Genomic DNA, 23,505 nt, shown 5'->3' with positions numbered 1-23,505 from the left:
GGATCTCTCAGCAGCATTTGACACCGTCTCTCATAAGATCCTGCTGAGAAGGCTGAGAGACCTGGGTTTCGGCGGTACAGTGTTGAGATGGCTCTCTTCCTACCTGGGTGACCGTACTCAGCAGGTATACACCCCTCCCTACACCTCCACCGCTAGACCACTAAAATGGGGAGTCCCACAGGGCTCCTCCCTGAGCCCGCTCTTGTTCAATGTTTACTTCTCCCCCTTGGCTAAACTGATTGCGCAAACTGGGATTAAATCCACCTCCTACGCTGATGACATTCAGTTACTCTTCACTTTTGATACCCCCACTGCCACTGCCTTCGACCCATTGAAAAACTGTCTAAGAGACATCTCTAGCTGGATGGACTCCAATTCCCTCCGACTCAACGCTGGAAAGACAGAGATTCTGTTTTTTAACTCATCATCCCCTCTTGATTCTAATTTATGGTGGCCGGATGATCTCAGCCATGCCCCCACGCCTAAAGACTCGGTGAGAAACCTGGGAGTGCGCTGGGATAATCATCTCAGTTTTAACGCCCAGGTTCAAACAGTAGCAGCATCCTGTTTTGCTAAGATCAAGACAATTAGACGGCTCATCAACTACCTACCGATGGATTGCCGTAAGACTGTGGTACAAGCCCTGATAATATCTCACCTGGACTACGCCAACGCACTATACCTTGGCATCACAGCAGGCCTATGCCACAAGCTACAGACTGTCCAGAATGCTGCTGCTCGGCTGGTGGAGAGAATTCCTGCCAGACATCACATCTCCCCACACCTCCGTAAACTCCACTGGCTCCCTATTTCCAAGAGATGTATTTTTAAGGCCATGACCCTGGCTTTCCGGGCCTCCAAGGGCAAAGGCTCGGCCCATCTGAGAAGTACTCTGAGACCGTATGTCAACACCAGGACATTACGCTCAAATTCCCTACTTCTGCTGGAAACCCCTAGATTTAAACGTACTCGCGCCGGAGGGAAAACATTCGAGGTCTGTGCCACTCGGTGTTGGAATAACCTCCCGGTTGCATTACGAGCCTGCCAAACCGAATTAGCATTCCGAAAGTCCCTGAAAACACATCTCTTCCCCATATAATGCCCCATTGGTGCCTAGCCTCTAAGTTCCATGATTTATCAGCGCCGGGACGCCCCGTTGGGGCAGCTGCTGCGCTTTACAAAATACACAAATAAATAAATAAATAAATAAATAAGGGCATCTAAAGGCAGAAGGGAGAGGTAAACAAAGAAAGGCAAAGTGAAGGGGAAAGAGATGAGCAGGGGCCACAGAGAAAGGCATAAAGAGCGAGAAAGAAACTGAAATATTAGAGAAGGAAGGCAGTGATCATGAAGGATGGCTGTGACAAAAATGTATGTGACATCAAAATTAAATATTAGACAGCAGGTGGATAACAGTATACTTTGTGCATAAAGATACAAGGCAGACATGTACTTCAAAAGAAGGAGAAGGCATAGCCGAATAAAGGACATGCACACTTTGAGGTATGAGGCGGCCCTGAATAAATGTAAGAAAGCGACATGTGACTAATACGGATGTGCTGGGAGATATCTGCATCGCTCTGGTTAACAATTCACACTGGTCTGGCTTTGGGCTTTAAGAGCGGAGCTGCAGGTGCCATCTCCAAGGAGACAACGATGAAAGAAAGCATCCTGGCCGCGGCGGGTCAGAAGCAGAAGGGCTGTGGCAAGAACGTGAGCTCAGCTGGACGCCACCTACCCTCCCGTCGAGGGTGAGGAGGATGGAGTCACTCTTGATGTCTCGGTGGATCACGCCCTGGGAGTGAAGATAAGCCAAGGCTTGCAGCACAGACTCGCACACAGTTGCAATTTGTTCTTCACTCAATCTGAAAGCAGAAATGCAGACATCTTAGCATCAAATGGGGCCCTGCAGCAAAAACCAGTGTATAAATGAAACTTTATATACAAGCTGAATGTATTATTGCTGTTCCGAGAGAGGCATATAGTCTTGTGATAGGGTCTGTATTATTTTCTTATCACAGGTTTGTTCGGACGTCAGAAAGCGCCGGTCATAAGAAAATAAGGTCACACACTTGCTGCTTGGACTCCATTTAGTGTAAGCGGGTAGTGGTGTTCGATGGGCATTGTTCCACTTTTGGCCTGCAGGTGGCAGTCGCTACCCACTAACATCGAATCACACGATTCCTTAAAGTATTGTAATTTACATTTCCTTTTGCCTACTGATTACAAGAAATAACTTCCCAAATGGGCACATCAAAAGGAGACTGCAAGTCACAGGAGAGTTCCGTGTTATTATAAAGCGGCGCAGCCTGCGCCTTGCAATATCCTTCTAATGTACTGCTGAGGATACATTACTCTGTACAAACCGTTTTCTTAGAAAAACAAAAATGTGGCATCGTTAAGAGCTTGACTGCAGTTCTTTCAGAAGAATAAACAGTGGCCTTGAGCAAAGCAACAATAACATCTGTACATCCTCTGTATCACAATGTGGAGTCTGTAATTATAGACATTAAAATGAATTGATTTCATGTACTTCTTTTATGGCGAGGCAATCCTTTATGAGGGATACTGCAGACATTCGCCCTTCATATTCTGCAAATACATTTGGGAACTGCCATCTGACGGCTGCAGAACGCGTGCAAATCTGCTTATAACACATGGGAGCCTGCAAACCCTTTATTAACGCCCACCTCGAATTTCCTTATTACAGGCGACTTCCGCTCAGCATGGTAGGACCTTTCTCCTGCTTCCACTGCCGCTTCAACTGTAGCGTCTCACATGCACACATCCCCCGTACTCACACACCTGCACAGCCCACCCAGACCATCACCTCACAACATGCTGCACCAACATCTCAACAAACGCTCGCATGCATGCTCCTCTGCACCCACTTGCCCAGCAAACACGCCACTGAAATTTGGAACCTCCTCGGCAACAGTGGAATCCATCCTGGCTGTACCTAACGTGGTCTTCTGACATCGCCGTGGCCATCCTGGCAGGATACAAAATCACACACAAAGACAATCTTCATAAACCTGGAGGTGGACTTGCTATCATCTAAAAACACACCAGAAATGCGCCACAGACTCAGACACCCCCTTCATGGAACACATGCACTTCAGACTCCAGACAAATGACTGCTTCACCTAGAAAGGTAACCTAGCATACAAATCACCCACACCACAAACCTATTTCAGTAACCTCACCTCAGACTTCATCGCTCCCCTCACCATTAACTTCAAGGCCTTCAAACTACTCTGCAACCTCAGTTTCCACCTAGAGGACCCACAGACCCCTACTCCACAGACCACCTTGAGAGCCTGAACAACACTAGACTCTCCCAGCTTGCCTCTGATCTGACATACTTCACAGAACACACTCTGGATCCAATCTTCCCCACCAGCAACAACTTTAACTGAAACTCCGCCTCATCGCTCATACCGACCACTCTATCACACACTTCCAAATGTCTACACTGCTAACCAAAGCACCCACCAGAATCAATCTGCCCTTCTGAAAGGAACACAATAACAGAACTGACTGGTGCAACGCCCTTGAAACAGACTCACCCAACACCACCACCAACCTGGACAACTCCACAATCTACTCAACCATACCCAGTCAGGTTTTAGAAGCAACCACAGCACAGAAAAGGCACTCATCATAGCCACAGATGAGATCCACACCATACTGGACTGGGGAGAATCTAACGCACTCATCCTGCCCAACATCTCAGTTGCTTTCGATACAGCATCACACTCCACCCTCATCCGAAGACTGCACGACAAAGGCGTCAAAGTACCAGGCCTCAACTGGGTATGGTCCTTCCTCACAGGGAGAGCACAGTGACAGACTACAATGCTACACATCAGAACCCAAGAACTTGGCCTGCGAAGTCCCCCAGGGTTCATCACTCAGCCCAACCTTGTTCATTATTTACATGACTCCGCTCGCTGACGTCATCAGAGCACATGACATCTCCATCATGTTCTACACCGATGGCATCCTACTAATGTCTGACAAGCCCACCACCTCCAGAGCAAACTCTGCCGAACGCATGATCAACATAGCAGAGTGGATGAAAGCCAATTGCCTGGAACTCAACTCTGACAATACGAAAGTGTTGATCTTCAGGAACGGGAACGATCCCTGGTGGCCTTCAGAGCTTGAACCCACACCAACCAACCGCTTAGGAAACCCGGGAATCATCCTCAACAACAAACTCAACAAGGCAGGACAGGTCAATGCAGTTAGCTCCTCCTGCTTTCACATACTTCGCATGCTCTGCAAAATCTTCAAATTAATTCCCAGAAAAACCAAGCACAAGGTCATACAAGCCCTTATCACAAGCAGACTAGGCTACGGTAATGCACGCGATGCCTGAATCTCTAACCACCCCACTACTGACTTCAGACCATCCAAAACGCTGTGGCAAGACACATCCTAGACCTCCCACGACGAACCCACATCACACCACATCTCAGGGATCTCCACAGTCTCCCCATACAGAAATGGCACCAGTTCAAACCCCTCACACATGCAAACCAGGCATAACACAACATAGGACACACAAACCATTAACAACCGCCTTAACTTACACCAACCCACCAGACACATGCGCTTACCCTCACTCTCACTTGCACACGCACTTTGTATTCTCCAAAGCAGAACAGGTCTAGAATTCACCCACATTGCAGCCGAAACGTGGAATGGCCCAGCTCTACACATCGGGGCCTCCTCCTCACTTCGTAAATGCCGCAAGAAGCTGAAAACCTGACCAATTCACCGGCTAGCTCACTCTCAACACCCTCAGCCTATACACCCGCTGCAGCGCCTGGATACCCTGCCAGGTGATCAGCTACTCTCTCCGAACCCATTTACCATTACACTGTGACATCCCTATTCACCTGTAATAAAGAAATGATGTAGTTGCTCAACTGTAATGTTATTACAGTTGACTTATGACATCACAATGCCTTCTGCCAGAGAAAGTAGCTGAGGGGCCATCAGGTCACAGAGCATAATCACAGCCGCAATTTAAACAAAAAGGGAAACGGAACTGGCTTTTCTTTTTTTCTAAAAAGTGATCAGCAGAAGGAAGACATGCAAGGCAAAATTCCTATTTTTCCACGCTGTAGGTCTCTGTGGGAAAGATGAATCCCTCTTCATGTTTCTACACACTCTGAACTACAGCTTTTTTTCCAGACAGCTCTGACCGATTCCAATTTTGCATAATTAAGCAGGACAGTAATGGGCACTAGACTTAAAATCATACATACCTGGTCTGTGAGACTATGTCTGTAAGAGCCCCGCCTTGAACGAATTCCATCAGCACCCACAGCTCCTCACCCACCAGGTAGCTCTTGTACATCTCTACCACGTTGACATGGCGATAGTCCCTCATGATGACCACCTGCCAGAGGGAACACTGCAGAGTGAACAACGGGAAGAACCAGCAGGCGACCTTTGCACTGCATTGCTGCCATCACAGAGGATATGCATGAGAAATGTCCTGCTACCCCTCTGCATAAAACGTGTATCGCATTTCGTGGCTTGGTGCGTGAGTGAGTGAGTGAGTGAGAGTGTGTGTGTGTGTGTGTGTGTGTGTGTGTGTGTGTGTGTGTGTGTGTGTATATACGTATACATGTGGTTCTCCCAGTTTGCGGAGACATCATATCACGTACAACGTTTCTCTTTTCATTTCAACTCTAAAGTTACCATATTGTATATAAGAGAACAGCCGAGCATTGCGTACATCAAATGTTAGGAAACTGCAAATAGCAAGAAATAGATTTTCATGTTAACCATTGTTTTGGTTTCACAATCCAGAAATCTTTTATTAATAAAAGTCTCATAGATTAGAGGCGGTTTCCTTACGAGTCCATCAGGGTAGGAATGAACTTTCATGAGTGTGGTAATTGTGCAGCCTCGGTTGAAAGTCCCGATCTCTGTGATCAGAGTTGTGTGCATCAGGCTGCTATGAAAATCGAGTGGCTTCACGAGAAGTTTAGAGGGGGGACACAATGGGCACAGATAAGACTGGTGGTCTGCAAAGTCTATACACACACAATATACACACACACACACGAAAAAACAAAGGTTAAAGTGACTCTGTAGTTAGGATTCTAAGTATACCTTACTTTGCATTAAAAAACATAGAAATTAATTGGGAAAAAATGTAAAAGGGACGTTATAGTTAGGTGAAAATGTCAGTTGGAACATACCATTTTAAACTAACAAAACCACTGATATTCACCTGTTAAAGTTAACTTAAGTAAAAACAACTCGTGCTCTAAAGTAACTATAACTCGGGCCCGCTATGCACAGTGTTGTCGTCAATGAGGTCAGTTCAGTCGTCACAATAAGGTCATAGAAAATGTCATGAGTGATGTAATATGTGAGACATAAGCAGTGCATAGCGAGGGTGCGAGTTATAGTTACCTTCAAGCACAAATGTAGCTTGCTCCACCCTGTATTCTCACGGAACATAAAACTAGGAAAGAGTTCTCTTCTTTGCGGTCAGTAATCTAAGATCTTCTTTCTACCACGCTTCTGAGCACCTACTCCTTGTATTCTGAAATTAGCTTCACCATCACGAACAATGCAAACTGTACTCTTACTACCTTCGTGAATGGTGAGGTACTAGGTCAGCTCAGTACTTATGTATTCTAAAATGTGATCATATATATTAACTTATAATAACTGCTTCCTTTTTGACAGCCAGTGACCTGCTTTGGCATTCACTACAATGTATTGGAATGTATTACCATGTATAGGAATGTACTTTTGTTTCTTTTGACTCTCCAAAATCAACATCTTTAGAAATAATTTTAAAAACAAGATGCAAATAGTTTTTTTAACTTTATCACTGAAGCGTTAAAGATTTCCCTTTTCAACATTTTATTATATGCTCACAACATCTGGCAATATCATGATCCAGGTGACAAACTGTTTTTTTAGTTGTTGACAGGACTCAAATTTTGTTGGGTAAGAATTTAGGTAACATGTCTCGTTCTACATTTTTTTGCCTTTTCCAAAAGACAACAAAAACGCTCCTTGTAAGAAGCGAATCTGAACTCTAGTATCCACACCCTGGGTATTGCTTATTGGTTGCTTCCAATGGCCACTGTCAAATACAGTCCATGTTTTGACAGGCGTACTTTGTTACACCATGACACAAGCAAAAGTCCACACAAAGAACATATATATTCAGCTACATGCAATAATCTATGTGAATAGAACATATACAACTGGCTCCCAAACACAAAAACAGTGCAAGAAAAATGTGGAAGGAGGGAGACCAGGAAAGAAGAAAAATGGTCGGGAATGTAAACCAACAGATCAGCACATATCTGCAAACCCCACAAAATATGCAGTTTAAATGTTACACCATCAGTAAGTAGACCCTCAAGTGTCAGGTTCCCCATGTAACTGCCATCTCAGCCACATGTACTGCCATAAAAAAAACTCTTGTAAAGACCGTCTTTGAGAGAATGACCATGGAATAGAGTAACATGGAACCAAAGCAAATCCCACAATTCATTGCATTTGTAATGCCTTGAAGTTCCTTCCTATGTGGATCCCTTGACATGAATCATGGAAGCTGTGCCTGAAAGTCATGTTCTTCCTTTTAGCTTGTCACGGTCTCTCACTCCGAGATGGATCACATAGATTCACCATGATCGTCCCGGCTCCCGGAGTTTTATGTCCAGGACTCTTGTAGGAAAACAGACCATTTTGAATGTCCAAACGCAGTCTGGGTTCCTCTCTGAACACAAATTATCCCTCGAAAAGTAACTTTGTATCGCTACCTTCAGTCATCGGTAGCATCCCCAGAATCCTGGTCTTTGCCTACCTCCTTTGCCAAGGACACCACTGAGGTAAACGATCAATTTTATAAGGCATACCTTATCTATCTGAGAAGGAACTTGCATTTCCTGACAATGTCCTCAAGTCCAGATTTTGAACCTGCTTCTTTGTGTTTGCCAACTTAGATTTCACTTCTCTCCACCTGCGAGACCTTTTATTAATGCCATTCGATAAAAAGAAATACGTCTTCTCCTTAACCTCTTTGTCATTAGAATCCTTGGGGTGATCCTTGGGCCACAACACTGTATTTAACAGAGCGAGTTCAGCAGTAGAACATAGCAGAGGCGAACAGCATTAATATCTCAGAATATGGACAAACTTGGCCTCCCAGTGCTACACATCAACACACACACAGCAGTAGTCCAAGATGTAATACTTAGCAGTGATGGTACATTGCAGGGTTCTCAGGGGCCTCCTTCGAGCAATGTCCAAGTGCCTCGGGGCTCAGAAGTGCACTGAGGTGTCCTAGTCTCTCCACCACGGTTTGAGCAATGGGAGGAAAGAGGCTGATCCACAATACGTGGCCACCATCTTGAACTCAGGGTGAGGATTGACAGGGAGGGACATTCATCTGGCACTGAATTTCTAGGCTGGGTCTGCCGACAAACAATGAAGGTAGAACAGGGTCTGATTTCCAGGGCTCAATCCCAGCGGCTTGCACCGACCCTCAAATGCCGCAGCAGGTGCCAAAGCTTTTTCACCACATTCACTGGGGGAAAGAGCAGCATTACTGGTGTAAATAGAATATCTTCAAAGCAAGCAATCTTTAGTTTCCACTAGTACTGACCAAGCCAAGTACTGCCTGATAAGTCATTTATGGAGTGGATACAGCAGCTTACTGCCTCAGTGGAAAGCCATACAAAGAATGAGTGATTTTTTTGTTTCTTACAGAAAAAGTGTATCAGTCATATTGTGGTCACAATCACTGAGGCATTGGACGATCCTTCTTTCCACTGACCTCACTACACCAATATGATATGTTTAGAAGTGACATCACACACCCTTTGAGCCCTGGTTTGAATAAAAGGGGCAGTCTCTTGCACCATTTAACAGCTTTGTCTGTTTTTTTCTTTTTTAGGGGGGGGGGGGGTTAATATAGCGCAAGCGTGACCCTAAGGTATCAGAGTGCTTTACATGAGCCCCAGTTGTGTTACACAAGGAAATGATCATTTTTGGTTGGCACGGGGAGATTAAGTGATTTGCCCAGAATCACAGGATGTTGAGCGTCGTTGCTAAGATTCGTACCCGTATCCCCAGATTTGAGGTCGAAGATGAGGCCCTAGCCGTTAGGCCACATCTTCTCCCCAATTGTCTTTGCTGATAAAGAACTCTGGAAAGAACTGCTTAATTTCTTGTCTTGCCACAGCCTTCACGACTTGTAAGTATAGGGCTAGTAAGGACAGCACCAGGAGTAGCAAAGGGCAAGTTAAAGGTAAGAGGTGCTATCCATGCCTACCCTTGATGTCTTTGCTTCTTTGGCAACTGCAAGAGTTTTGCTGCTCAAGATCACCTTATGCGAAGCCATCACTAGAAAGATGGGTCATGCCAAGACATCCACCTTCACCTCATTCGCAGAAATTGTTTCCAAGCTTCAAATACCCCATCCTGCTTCGTCACAGAAACAAGAATCTGAGTCGGTGTGAACTTGCACAGGAAATGAAGTCGCCGAAAAATGGGTTTTTGCGTCACCACTTTTCCAATATATAATTATATATCACTTGCCTCAGAAAGATAACACTGTACGAACTGGAGAGATCCAGGCTCTCCAAATTCATCAACTTGCACATTCAAAATTTATTTTTGAGAAATAGCAGGAAAGTAGGAGTAGGAGAAGGCGACTGAGGTACAGGAAGACACAGTGACAGGCAGACACAGGCGCTGGGAAAGCAGGCGGCACACACTGGACAAGGACAGAAGCACAGGAAGTTATTTGAAAACAGATATTTTAGCCTATACTTCTAACCATTTGTTTAAGTGAATTTAATTCACATCCATACTGTCCATTCTGCCATTCCCTTCTGACCAGATTCCCCTTCTTTACCGCTCTATCCCCTAGTTTGGTCTTTCAGAGACCAGAGTATGCTTGGCCTATTGAATATTTAATAGACATTTTTTAATCACCATCTTCCTTGCCCACGTACCTATATCACGTGTTCACCCCCTCCCCCCACCTTGAGGGTACCCACTCTCCTTATCAAAGCAATAGAAGAGGTCTAATCAGGGGCCATCCTTCTGAATTCATTAAGGAGGGAGAGATGTTCACAACTTTCCCCGTCTAAAGGAATTATAAACCTCTAATTAGCCGCTTCCTGCTTGTTTCTCAAATCTAACCATTCAGAACCTATCTCCTTTTGGGAATTCAGCAGTCATTCCTCTGCTTTGGCTCCTTGATCTTTAGTATTCCTATTAGAATTTACCCACAGCCTTTGTTCCTCAACTTCACAGCAAGCTTAGTAAATCTAATAACTGCATATGGTAATGAAGATACAGTATCCGACAGTGCACAGAGACTAGACCTGTAAGCGTGATGGGATGTCCATAAACACTTTTCTTTATACCCAATGGAAGAGCTCACTGGCAATATTTCAAAATAAACTGCAAAGAAATAAATTACACCATAGACTGCGATAATGAAAAAGCTAGAGTGGAAATAGCATTGCTGTTGTACCAAATATATGCGTTAGATTCAATTACCTATATACAACCCTAATCCGTGCAATACATATATCTTTTACCATCAACAAATCTCAAATTCCTCAACCTCTGAATAATCATTATGAATGGTCATTTAGGACTTAAGGACTTTAATGGAGAAACTCACAGATATGAAATCTATGCACATGCTTGACACAGGAAAGCAGGAAGCTCTTCATTTCTCAAGGTCAAACACACCCTACTATACAGAGGCAGGGGGTAAAAAGCCACCTTGTTTCAACAAGTCTTCTAACCAGAGTTACTCACTCCTCATCCCATCAAATCTGAAACTTAGGAGTTCAATTTCGACTTGGGCTTCAACTTCACTCCACAAATCAAAACTGAGGTCAAACTTTAATAAACTAAATTTCAATTCCCTGTCCTCCAGAAAATACTTCTACTTCTCAAAAGACAAGAAGGTATCAACCTGACATGGGGGCTGGTCCTCACCAGAATGCTGTAATGTGGTACACACTGGGCTCCCATTGAAAATCATTGCCAAAATGCTGAGGGCAACTTAAGGCAGGCAGTGCCTGCACTTGCTGAAACTTGTCCTTATCTAACCAACTCACTATTGTCTCTCTGCTGAATCCAGAATCAAATTCAAAACACTATGCATTATGCATAAATAATATTTAGGTAAAGGTCCCGATAACCTTCAAAACAGGACCAATATCACCCTCCAGCCAGGAACCTATAATATGCTTAGTTACATTTCATCTAACAATGTCGCTTTAAAAAACTACAACATGATGGAATATACTTTGGTGTCCAGAGACTGCAACACTGGAAGAGTCTCAGCCAAAGACTCTGCAAACTTCTGAGTACCACACTGTCCAAAGAAGCTTTCAAATATTTCTACCATAGTTGAAAAGAGATCCAGTCACATTTCAGAAACTTTGTGCTCTTTCAGAATTACCTATAAAAATGATGGTTATTTAGCCAAATTCTCTGAAAGATTGCCCTGTAAATACATGCCATTCCTATGGGGCACCAAGCAGGAATGTAGTTTGTATGAGAACTATAGTTTTCCGATCATAGATGATCAAATTGTTATACGTGTTTTGGAATATAAAATCACAATCTGTTTTTAAGAATATTTCTAGGCTCAAAGAGCCATTTAGCATAACTCTATTCACAATTATAACCAGGACCAGCACTTCCATAAGGTGAGGTAAGGCAGCAATGCTAGGAGACCACCTAATGGTTTTGCCAAAATACTGGAAAAGGAATCAAAAATGGTCAACAAGTGTGTCAGGATAATGCATGCAATTCTACCTAGAGTGCTGAAACCCTTCTGCTTTTCATGGTTGGATGTTTCATATTTCAGATTATACATCTTCCATTTTCCTCCAACAACTCGTTACTAAAACATTATTAGTAACCTTTCATCATTGTTTACAAATCATCATGCTTTTTCTTACCTCATTGAACAGAAGCTCTCTTCTTTGCTGCTTCCGGAGGTCCATCATCTTCACTGCCACTTGACGGCCCGATTGTTTCTCCACCGCAATACATACAACACCAGTGGAGCCCTCGCCAATCTTCACATAGTTCTCAAGCAGCATACGAGGGTCTCCCTTATCAACCACCATCCTTAGTGCAGTCTTGAACTGCTCATGGGTCACAACAAGAGAGTCTTGATTGGCAAATTGGTTTTTGGCAAATGAATCCTGTGATAGGTTCAAGTTGGTAGAGCTTGCTTGTATCGGTCTGTTCCGTGGAGACCCGGCTGGGGATGGCCGGGTCTGCTGGAGAGGTGGAACTTGCTCGTCTGTATCTCCTGAAATCACTCTGAAGTAATCCGGTGGAGTGTTATTAGGGGGGAGGGACAGGGCTTTAACCAAGGGTACGCGAGGTGGGGAACTAACCTGAAGGGACTGGAACGCGTCCTTGGGCTGTGAAAGAAAAAAAAAGGAAAATTACTATTATGGTCATAGTAATAAGAAAAGTTCCAATACATGTTAATGATTAATATTAACCTAATTCCAAGTGGCTACAAGGAGCACCGTTCTGTGTGTAGACTGAGATTAAACACCCATGCACTTCTGATTTCATGATAAAATGAAGGGTGAATGCTTCAGCACCCCCTTTAACGAAGATGGACTTTACAGAGGCATGTGACAAAAAGGCATGGTTTGACAGGCAAGGCTTCCAATGCACCGAGGTGAGCTTAATGTCACAAGGGCGAAAATAAAAAAATACAAAAATTATTAAAAGAACCACACTGCCACAGGATATGCTGCAAAGAGACGGAAATTAGTACCGCTGAGAGGATACGATCATATTGCTAAGGTGAAAATGTTAGGACTAGCACTGATTTTGAGCCCCCACCTCTTGACAGTGCAGGGTCATTTGCACAGTGCGACTCAGTTCCCTTGTCCGTTTGCCGGAGATTCAGTGCATGGTAGGAGTAGTACAAGGAAATTCATTCAGTCACTCACTTCCTGCCTATGAACGTTGGCTCATATCAAGGTTTGATTGTGTGACTCTGTTCCCCTCTGGTGATATACAAAAAAAAGCATAAAATAGCTTGACAAAGGGGCAGCGACAACAGTGTTTCGTCTTCAAGTTCCAGATTTATATTGGCCAGACTAGAAGTCGGCCTGGGCATCTAGAGTGCGGCTTCACTTGAATTGCCCTCATACACCTGCCCCATTATAAGTATGACTGAAGTTAAGTGTGTCTTGCGATTAAATGTATTGAATGGTTTGTTTATAATTGAAATATAGATATATCTATATACACATACATACAGATGGCCTGTATCTCCACAAGGGCTACTGAGTAAATTACTCCGTTGCTGATGGAGAGCCCACCCGCGTAAGTTATAAATGATTACCAAGCTGGCGGTCATATATAAATTATGCATTGCTGCCATCACTATGGTTCCTGTCAACGCTCTTTGCACTTTGGTGCAGGGTTTCTTCACCATGACGAAGCCTTGCACCAAACTGGTTTCTTTCATATTTTCAAAAAGAAAATCCTGAAGCGGGATGTTCTTTTTGAAAATAAAAAAAGATAATGTCCGCTTCGCCATGAGAATCATCTCCCTTGGCGAGGGGGGCAGTTTCTGTTTTTTACGGTCCCTTACCACTAGGTTTTGCTGCCCATTCTAACTAGGTAGACAGACATATAGCCCAACAGAGAAGAAGCCGTCAGAGAAGTTTGGTTAAGGTGGCGATGGAGTAGTCCCCTCAGTGGCCAAACCCATGGTACGCCAGCATATAAAATCGGGGTCTAACCACTGTGTTGGTGAGGAGGAAACTCCGTCACAGTTGCTACGGAGTTCTCTCTCCGCCAACAATTAAATTGCTTCCTTAATGTTTGTTTACAGGAATCTGCACAGAAGATGCTTATCGGAGAAGCGAGGTAGTTGGTGTAGAAGTGGTTTTGAGGTCAGATCCTCATTCTGCTAAACCATTCTAGAAAGCACAAACTGAAGATTAAATTCAGTGGGTAGACACAGATGGAATGAAGTGGAGTGCCCCCTAGGAGTCAACGAAAGAGGTTTCTAGAGAAGGTGGCAAGAAGGGGATTTGCTGTAATATCAAAACAACAAAGGGGCAACCTCATATTCCAAGAAACATTTATCATTACACACATTTGTAAATACAATGTTCCATTCTGAACCATTCGGAGGTCATTCAGCGGTCAATACGGAGACTCAAACATTGCACACCCTATTATAGGACAGCAATGAATACAATACTGAAAGAAATCATTGATGCAAATCAATATTACGGAAACATAGCAAAATATTTTGGAGACAGTTAAAAAATGGAGGTGCTCCTGGTGCCAATGCAGTGCAGGTGACAATAAGGAACAAATAATACAATATATATATATGTCTTATACACACATATGTGTAGTCCTAACCACACAGACATATGCATATCATAATCCCGTCATGTAATGGTTCAGGACTGAATGACACCCGGTCATCAATGAGTGGCTAAGACTGGGAAATGTTGATGTTCCGATCATGAGGAAGCACCATGCTTGGCAGGGGTGTCAAAAATGGTATGATGATGGTTTGCTGCATGATTTAGAATGAAAATTAAAAAGGACAATTTAAAGATTTTGAAGCTGGTATATCTGCCCCTGTCATCAAGTCAGAGAAATCAAGGATAGTTATGACTTAGTCACCTACAAGGTACCTAATTTAGGGATGGCTTGTGGACAACTTACCATGCAAGAAGCTAATCTTTGCATCAAGGCAATGCAGTCTATGTTATGTTATGTGTATTTGTTAAGTGCACCATCACCTGCAAGGGTATCCTGGTGCTGAGCAGGCGTGTGTCTAGCCCTGCCTATGGGAGGTTGGATAATTAAAAAGCCAGATCTTTAGCTTCTTGAAGAATTTAAGAAGAGAGTAGGACGCTTTCATGTGGAGTGGGGAGCCACTGCACACTTTAGGAGCAATGTAAGGGAACACCGGTCCTGATCTGGTTGGGTTGGATCAGTGCGAGTAGGACTCCTGCGAGGAGGAGATATCTGGGATGGTTGGTGGAAGAAGATGCAGCTGTTTAGGTTGGTGGGAGCTAAGTTGTGTAGCGCCTTGAATGTGCGTGTGAGAAGTTTGAAGTGAGCGCGTTTGTGTATCGGGAGTCACAGGAACTCCCCTGAGGAGTGATTGATGTCAGCTCTGTGTGGGAGGTTGCGGATGCTCTGTCTGTTGAGTTCTGTATGGTTTGTAGTCTTCTAGGGAGTTGCTTGGTGATCCCGGCATAGAGGGAGATCCCGTTGTTCAATTTTCTGGTGATTAGGGTGTGAGTGACAGTATTTCTAGTGTTGCTTGGGAGCCATTTGTAGATTTTCCTCAGCATCTTCAGAGTGTGAAAGCAGTATGCTTTACACAAATTGGTGTATTTTTCTATTATAAATATGGCACTTTGTATACAGGCCACTGAGAGCAAAATACCTGCTGTTTGTAAATGCAACACTTCAAAACAAGAGAAATTAAAATGAGGAGTCTTATGGAATGCATATAAACAAAGTCTACTCTTCAGTTCAATTTTCTCTTATTTCAAAGCATTACATTTACCCACAGCAGCCATCTTGCTCCCAGCGGCTGGTAGAAAGGCTCCCATATTTATAACTGAAAAATACAGCATTTATTTCAAATGGGAGAAATTTAAACTGCTGAAAATGTTTCTGCACTTTAAATTTCTACCATTTTAAAAATGGTTGTATGTTTGTGTTATACTTGTAACAGTGTTACATATGGCGAAAGTTATGTGCCACAAGTATGACACAGGTTCTCAGTCACCCATACACATATATCCCACTCATTCACATACATCCCCACAGACCAAGCTCTCACTGACACACATGGCAGCCCTGTCATAGTGCCCATAGTCAAAGTATTTTGTTCAAACCATAGTATCTGGCTCTGTGGACATTAGGTTTGAATTCAATGAAATTGGGTGTAGAGCTGTCTGGCAACAATGTGCAAGTTTCTTGACTTTCAGTAGCTCATGATGATTTTTACTGATCAGAAGTAGCTCTAATTGGGGGCGTGGTCACGGCGCCGGGCAAGATGGCCGCCTGACGCGGGACCTCCGGCGCACCGGAGCTTTCCTTTTATGCCGGTTCTCCTCCGAAGAGGATTAAAAACATAGCGAACATCGGTTTTGGATGTGGGAATGCAGCGCGCTTCTGGTGAGCGCTTTTTGACCCATTTTTAGGGCTGGACTGCCTCTTTTTTCACCGCGTTCGTTCTCTCCTCAGAGAGCGGCCGCCATTTTGTTTGAAGCGCGATGCTCGTGCTTACTGCTGGCTTGCCTGCATTTGCTCCACATTGCCATTTTTTAGTGTCCTGCGCTTCCTGAATGCTGATACATCCTCTTTTTGGACACCGTCTTGCCCTATGACTGCCTTATTGCTTGTGCTGCTTCATGCTACTGGAATGAGGTAACCCTCCGACGATGGCTTTCATACTATGTTTCTGCCTCCCCTTTGGTCACGTTCACCATTGCCTCTGACGGGAGCGTCCATGGCCTGGTTGGTCACTGACCCTGCGCTCTTCATTTTTGCATAGACCGACACTTGCTTGTCCCTATGTGATTATCCTGGACTGTTTTCTGGAACATTTCTTTATTCACTCCCCAAGCTCTCCTATGGTTACTGCTGTCGCATTATATGTGAGTGGATGCCTTCACATTCTGGTCTTCCTTTATAGTCGTCCTCTTGCTTGCTGCATGGTTATTTCTGATTGGCTTCTATGGGCAAGTTACGTAACCCAAAATTTGTCTTTACTCCTTCGGGGAGCTCTCCTGTGGTAACTTCTTTACCTCACTCAACGGTGGACTCTCCTCCCAAAGCAGCGCCAATAGCGGGAGTAGCTCTCCCTCGTTCCTCCTCAGCACAGCCACCTTTAAGTAAATCTTTGCCTCCGTCAACATCTTCTAAGCGTCTCAAACAAGATTCCTCTTCATCAGAGAAGTCGCCATCCCCTATTTCCACGGAGATGCTTTTTGAGGAAATTCGTGCTCTTCGGCCGTTTGTGGAGGAGACCAACAGTAAGATGCAGTTTCTTGAAGAGAAATGGTCGTCCATGGATAACAGAGTTACATCTGTGGAGCAACAGATTTCGGATCTTCAATCTACTTCCCAGAGGGTCTCCTCTTTGGAAAAATCTGTTTTGGCGCTTCAACAGCATACGGAGGAATTGGAAAACAGAAATAGGAGGAACAACCTTCGTATTTATGGTTTGCCGGAATCTTTAGAAGGGGACGACCCTGTGCTCTTTTTCTCCTCCTTTCTTCCGAAGCTTTTGGATATGCCGTCGACCACTTCTCTCAATATTCAGAGAGCACATAGACTTGGTCCTCGCTCGTCCACATCAGCCAAGCCAAGGGGGGTCATTATTCTTTTTTTGAAGTTTACAGATCTTCTCTCTGTTCTCTCAGCGTCCAGGGCCAAGCGTCAGGTCTCCTGGTTGGGTCAGAGAGTGTATCTTTCCCAAGATGTTTCAAATGCTACTGCCTCTCGTCGGAAGGAATTTTTATCTCTACGAGCTCCTTTGAGGTCTCTTGGTGCTAGATATGGTTTATTCCACCCATGCACTTTCAAAGTTACGCACCAAAATCAGACTTGGACCTTCCAGGATCCTGCTGAACTCAAAAATTTCATTCATATCCGTTCTAATTCTGCTATGGAGACCTCTTCCTCTTCTTGTGGCTGATTGTTTAACTGTTTTACGCCTACAGATTACTTGAAAATGTCTAACTTTTGCTTCCCTTACAGGTCATCCATTTTTGTCCCTGTCTTTGTTTTCGTTTATTAGTCTCTTCGTATTAGATTATAAACATACTTTTCTTATTCCCTTGTATCTAACTTTAATCTCCCTCTATCCTTTGTTTAATAATTGTGTCTAGTTTTTGTCCTTCAACAATCCTTTTTGACCTCTCTGCTCTTTGCTTCCTTAGTTTTTTCCTTTATGTGTCGCTCTTGGATTTTCACCCTTTGATCGTCATAGTGTCTCTTCCTATTCTCAAATCTTACCCATTCTTTATTCATTTATCTAGATGGACCGACTTCCTCTCCACCTGGCTCTTCGGTTATGTTCTTTGTTCCGGTACGATCCGGCCTGGTCTCCCGTCTTGGGGGATCTGTCTCGTTGAGTGTCGCCATTTCCCCGTTGTCCTATTTCGTACTCCCCTCAGGTATGTTTACTTCAGTCATCCCTTTGGGATATGTGCTGTCTCTCCTTGTATTCGCTCTCTTTTCCTGTTTCCTTTTTCCTTTTCTCTCCCCTTTACTGGTTGATCAATTCCGATTCTCCTTTATTTCTCTTTACCCCTCACTTTTCTTTTTCAACCTACTTTATCGATATTCCTCAGAGTTTTCTATTTTTCGGCTTGTCTTTTGCGCATGCCCCCTCTTTTTCACTTTTCCTGTCCTATTTGATTCTATGTTATTTGTTAATTCAAAGTTGTTACCTGGAATGTAAAAGGTTTCATTAACCCCATTAAGCGGCAGAGAGTTCTTTCCCATTTGGCTTCCTATAACCCAGATATAGCTCTCTTGCAAGAAACCCACCTTAATGATGTTGAATCTCTGAAGTTAAAAAGAAGTTGGGTGGGTACAGTTTTATTTTCACCCTCTGACAACAAAAAGAATGGAGTCGCTATCCTTGGTCACAAAAGGCTTAAATGTACGGTTCTGTCCCAGGAGACGGACTCTGAAGGTCGTTGGATATTAGCCAAATTACTATTGAACTCTATTCCTTTAACATTTTCAATGTCTATGGGCCTGTACAAGCAGATTGTTCTTTTTGGCCTTTAATTACAAAGAAATGTATTCAATATAAGGATGTATCATTTATTTTTGGTGGTGATTGCAACCAGATTGTTGACCCGTTCCTTGATCGTAAATCCACAGTCCGTTTCACACCGCACAAACCCCACAAACAATTTCTTAATACCATTTCACAATCACACCTTATTGACTCTTGGCGTCTTGCACACCCTGACACGTTGGACTATTCCTTTTTCTCTCCTCCTCACTCATCTTTTTCTCGCCTTGACTATATTTTTCTCTCTAAATCTTTATCTCAGAATGTTTTGTCTTCTTCCATTGAACCTATTGTCATCTCGGACCACGCTCCCATTGTGACAGATTTTGACCTACTCCCACCACATCCTAAACCCTCCCTGTGGCGCTTTAATAGCGCGCTTCTTACTGATCCCAACTTTTCTTCCTCTTTTCGCTCTTTTGTTGAAGAATTCTTTCTTCTTAATTCGGATCCTAGTATTTCTTCCCATACTCTTTGGGATTCCTTTAAAGCCTCTGCGAGGGGATTCATTATCGACTTCGTCTCTCGGAAGAAGAAACAGTTTACTCAAAAGCGGAAATCCTCCCTGGCCCATATAAAATTTTTGGAGCATCAGTTTTACACCTCTTCAGACAAATTTATGTCACCGGATCTCTTACGAGCTAAGCTGGAATTCAATAAATTAACTACGGACAATGCTTCTTCGGTTCTTCTTCGCAGTAGTGCAAGGTATTATGGAGGTCGCAATAAATCTGGTAAACTCTTGGCTAACTATCTTAAATCCCGTAAGGAACGCACTCTTATTGACTCTATTTATTCTTCTGCAGGCACTCTTCTCCACAAAGACAAAGAAATCCTTGAGCAATTTCAATTGTTTTACCAGAATCTTTATACCCCAGAGTGTCCTCCCGCTCCTTCTCTTATTCAGAGCTATTTTGAGAATCTCCCTAAACCGTCTAATTCTCATCTTAATTTTCCGGATCTTGACCTCGATCTCTCACTACATGAACTCTCTGCAGCCTTGACCTCTCTTACTAAAGGCAAAACCCCTGGCCCTGACGGCTTTCCTGTGGAATTTTATTTGCACTTTTCAGACATTTTATTGCCTAAACTTTTAACCCTCTTTCAATCATTTTCCTCCTCCGGCAAGGCAGAAGGCACTTTTCAAGATGCTACCATTTGTCTGATCCCCAAAGAAGGTCGCGATCATCAATTTTGTAAAAATTATCGGCCGATTTCGTTAGTCAATGTAGACTACTAAATTTTTGCCAAATTACTTGCAATGCGCCTAGATCCCCTTATGCCTCATCACATTGGCTAAGAGCAATGTGGCTTCGTTAAGGGTAGACTTACATCGGACAACTCTCGCCTTTTTCTTAACGTCCTAAATAAAGCTTCCTCACTCTCAACCCCTCTTGCTGCCATCTCTGTTGACGCAGAGAAGGCCTTTGATAGGGTTGATTGGTCTTTTTTGTTTGCTTCATTGCGTTGGCATGGCTTTGGTATCAAATTCATATCCCTTATTTCTCTTCTCTATTCTGCCCCCAAGGCCTCGGTTCTTGTGAATGGACAGCTTTCTCCGTCTTTCAACCTTCAGAGGGGTGTTCGTCAAGGTTGTCCTCTCTCTCCACTCCTCTTTGTCTTATCTCTTGAACCCTTTTTATCTTCCATTCGCAATAACACTTCCATTTCTGGTTTCCCATATGGTTCTAATCAATTGAAACTTTCTGCCTATGCGGACGATATCTTATTGTTTATTTCTGATCCTGAATCCTCCATACCCCCCTTGTTATCCGAGTTTAACTCCTTCTCTTTGGTCTCAGGTTATAAGATCAATTCGGACAAAACGGAAATTCTCCCTCTCACCTCATCCTGTCTCCCCCATCTTTTCTCTGCTACTGGTTTTGCTTGGAGTAGCTCCAAGATTAAATACCTTGGCATTTTGTTTTCCAATTCCATCTCATCCTCGGTTAAATTAAATATGTCGGCAGTTATTTCTAGGATTGATCAATCGCTCTCAGCCTGGAATCCCCTCTTTCTTTCCTGGTGGGGTCGATTGGATTCAATTAAAATGATGATTGCTCCTATTCTAATTTATACCCTCTCTATGTTGCCGGTTCATATTCCTACATTTTATTTTAAAAAAAATCGATTCTCTTCTTTCTCGATTTCTCTGGAAAGATAAGAAATCCAGAATTTCTCTTGCCACCCTCCGTAAGCCCAAATCTAATGGTGGGGTCAACTTCCCTGATTTCCGTCTTTATCATAGATCCTTTTCTTTACGTCAGGCCTCGAGATGGATCTCATCAACTCTTTCTCCTTTCACGCCCCTTTGGCTTCTCATTGAACATTCTTTACTATTACCCTTCTCCTTTGCCGAGGTGGTACGATTCTCTACCAGGAATCCCTATTCTCTTTGTCCCCTATTCAAACATACCTTTTCTCTTTTAAATCCTTTGGTTCTTCCCTCCATGGTTACACGTACGTCCTTTTTAAATTCCCCTATCTGGTATAATTCTCTTATTCTTCTAAAAAATAGACCCATTTTTTGGAGATCGTGGAGGGTAAAGGGCGTAATGTGGGTCAACCAACTTTTTGACGGTACATCCCCTTGCTCTTTTCCCCAATTTCAACTTTTATTTAGATGCCCTCGTTCCTTTTTGCGGAAATTCACAACCCTCATGGCAATTATCCTTGATCGTTATTATTCTCTCCCCTCTACATCATCATCGTCACCTCCTCCTCCTCTTCTCAGTATTCTTGCTACACTCCCTAAAGCATCTCTCATCTATAAATCTTTTGTATCTCCTAACCCTAATCGTGTCAAAACTAAAGTGGAGCTCTCTTGGGAAACAGATTTTTGTTGTACTTGGCCGATTGCTCTTTGGGATAAGCTGTGGTCCAGATCTTTAAAAATTTCTCGCTCTGCTTCTCTTACTCAATCCTTATTTTATCTGTATCACAGACTCTACCTCTCTCCTCTTTCTTTATCTCGTTTTTCCCCCTCTTCTGACTCTAAATGCTGGACTTGCGGCTCTTCTGATGCTGACCTTTTTCATATGTTTTTTCTGTGCGCAGTTGTCTCTACCTTCTGGGGGAAAGTGTGGTCATGCCTCTCTCGTATCTTCCCTCTCCCTTCCTCTTTCACAAATTCCTTTCTCTTTTTGGGTAGTCTTTCTGAACCTTTGAACCTACTCGTTCATCTACACGGTCTCTTTGACCTGACGCTTGCTCTTGCCTTCCAACACATCTCTTCCAACTGGAAATCTCTAGCTACTATTTCCTTACAAGGCTGGGGGAATTCTTTATGCCATTTTCACAGTCTGGACGTCTCCTTTGCCTCCACTTGTAAACCTGTTCGTAATGTTGATCTTTTCTGGTTGCCCCTCACCACGTATCTGGACTGCTTGGCCCTGAAGAAACCTATACGTCTCAATGCAGAAAATTTTAAACCCCCTTGAATGACTTGAACTCTCTCCTTTTGTTATCCCATATAGGTTTATTTAATACTACTGCTTGTTTATGATGGTATTTTGCATCGCTGATTTATATAGTTTGAATATATGCCGTAATTATTTGATAACGCATGGTCTGTATTATTATCTTTATTTCTTCCCCTCCCCTCCCCCCTCTTTTCCTCCCTTATTTTATCCCTTCTCTTGTTTCCCTCAATGTTAAAATTCTCTTAAAAATGCTTTTTGGGTTTCTAACATTGATATTAGCAGTGTTAAGTTTTCTCACTGGATTCTGTATTGTTGCAATGTATGCTGATATCTCCCTTTTGTTATCAATTCTTTAATAAAGCTTTCAAACACAGAAGTAGCTCTAATTATAGTAAAGGCTGGAGACCCCTGGCCTATAATGTTGTTCCATGCAAAATAGGAATGTAGGCCAATTATACTGTACACATGACAACTGATTTACCTCTTAGTTCACTAATAGCATTCTAACATGATGTTTGTTGCATGGTTTAAATGCTAAACATTTTCAAGGCTCTGCTTGAGCATGGGATCTTAGAGCCATGGCAAACCCTTGGCTCAGCTCTGTTCTCCCTGTTAAAATGTTGCCTTGTCCACCTCTAACTGTAACACAAGTGCTCTGGACACTTAACATCACTTTTCTGAGACAGTCTCTCCGGTTTCTTTTTGTGGGTCTGTTTTTTAGGTTTTTCTTTGCATGTCTGTTTACCCATGAGTGTGTCTGTGAGTATATAAGCATATGCAAGTCTTTGGATGTGTACTTGTCTAGGTCTGTGTGATTTTATATTGGTGGGTCTATCAATAGGTTTGCATTTTTGATAATGAACCTGCGCCTTTTGTTGCGTTTGCCTGGTTCTTCCTGCGTGAACTGCACATACAGGCTGTACATTCACGAGTTATAAAACTAACATGTGTCATTATTGTTCTCTTCACATTAAATAATCTGTACAATGTGCTTGAGTAGTGACTGAAAACTCTGTTTTGTAAGCCCAAGGGTTGTATTTAAGCTTCCCAAATAGATGCTGGAAGTAGGGGCCTGGGCTACAGCAGCACTCCTAAATAACCCTGCCAGAATTCTGAATGGGCAATAAAGATGCCTTCAAATTTAGTTTTAATCTGGTCACATTTGCAGTGTGTACAAAGACAGAGGTCAAATGTCAGACTGTCTTCTGAAAAATTGTT

At 43.2% G+C, this 23,505-nt stretch overlaps 1 protein-coding gene across 13 annotated transcripts in view; it reads right to left on the bottom strand.

The window, feature by feature from the left end:
- Positions 1–23,505, bottom strand: part of PAK6 (p21 (RAC1) activated kinase 6) — a 345,174-nt gene that overhangs the window by 27,492 nt on the left and 294,177 nt on the right. For all 13 annotated transcript variants that reach the window (XM_085626908.1, XM_085626899.1, XM_085626897.1 and 10 more), the window contains 3 exons: positions 11,988–12,461; positions 5,280–5,413; positions 1,739–1,865 (listed from right to left, as the gene is read on the bottom strand). In XM_085626908.1, the coding sequence (XP_085483034.1) occupies positions 1,739–1,865; positions 5,280–5,413; positions 11,988–12,461 (735 nt within the window). The remainder of the gene's footprint in view (positions 1–1,738; positions 1,866–5,279; positions 5,414–11,987; positions 12,462–23,505) is intronic.

Source organism: Triturus cristatus, chromosome 9 (genome assembly GCF_964204655.1).
Source record: "Triturus cristatus chromosome 9, aTriCri1.1, whole genome shotgun sequence".
NCBI lineage: Eukaryota > Metazoa > Chordata > Amphibia > Caudata > Salamandridae > Triturus > Triturus cristatus.
Note: the sequence above shows the minus strand (reverse complement) of the source record. Positions and strands in the feature narration are given on the sequence as shown.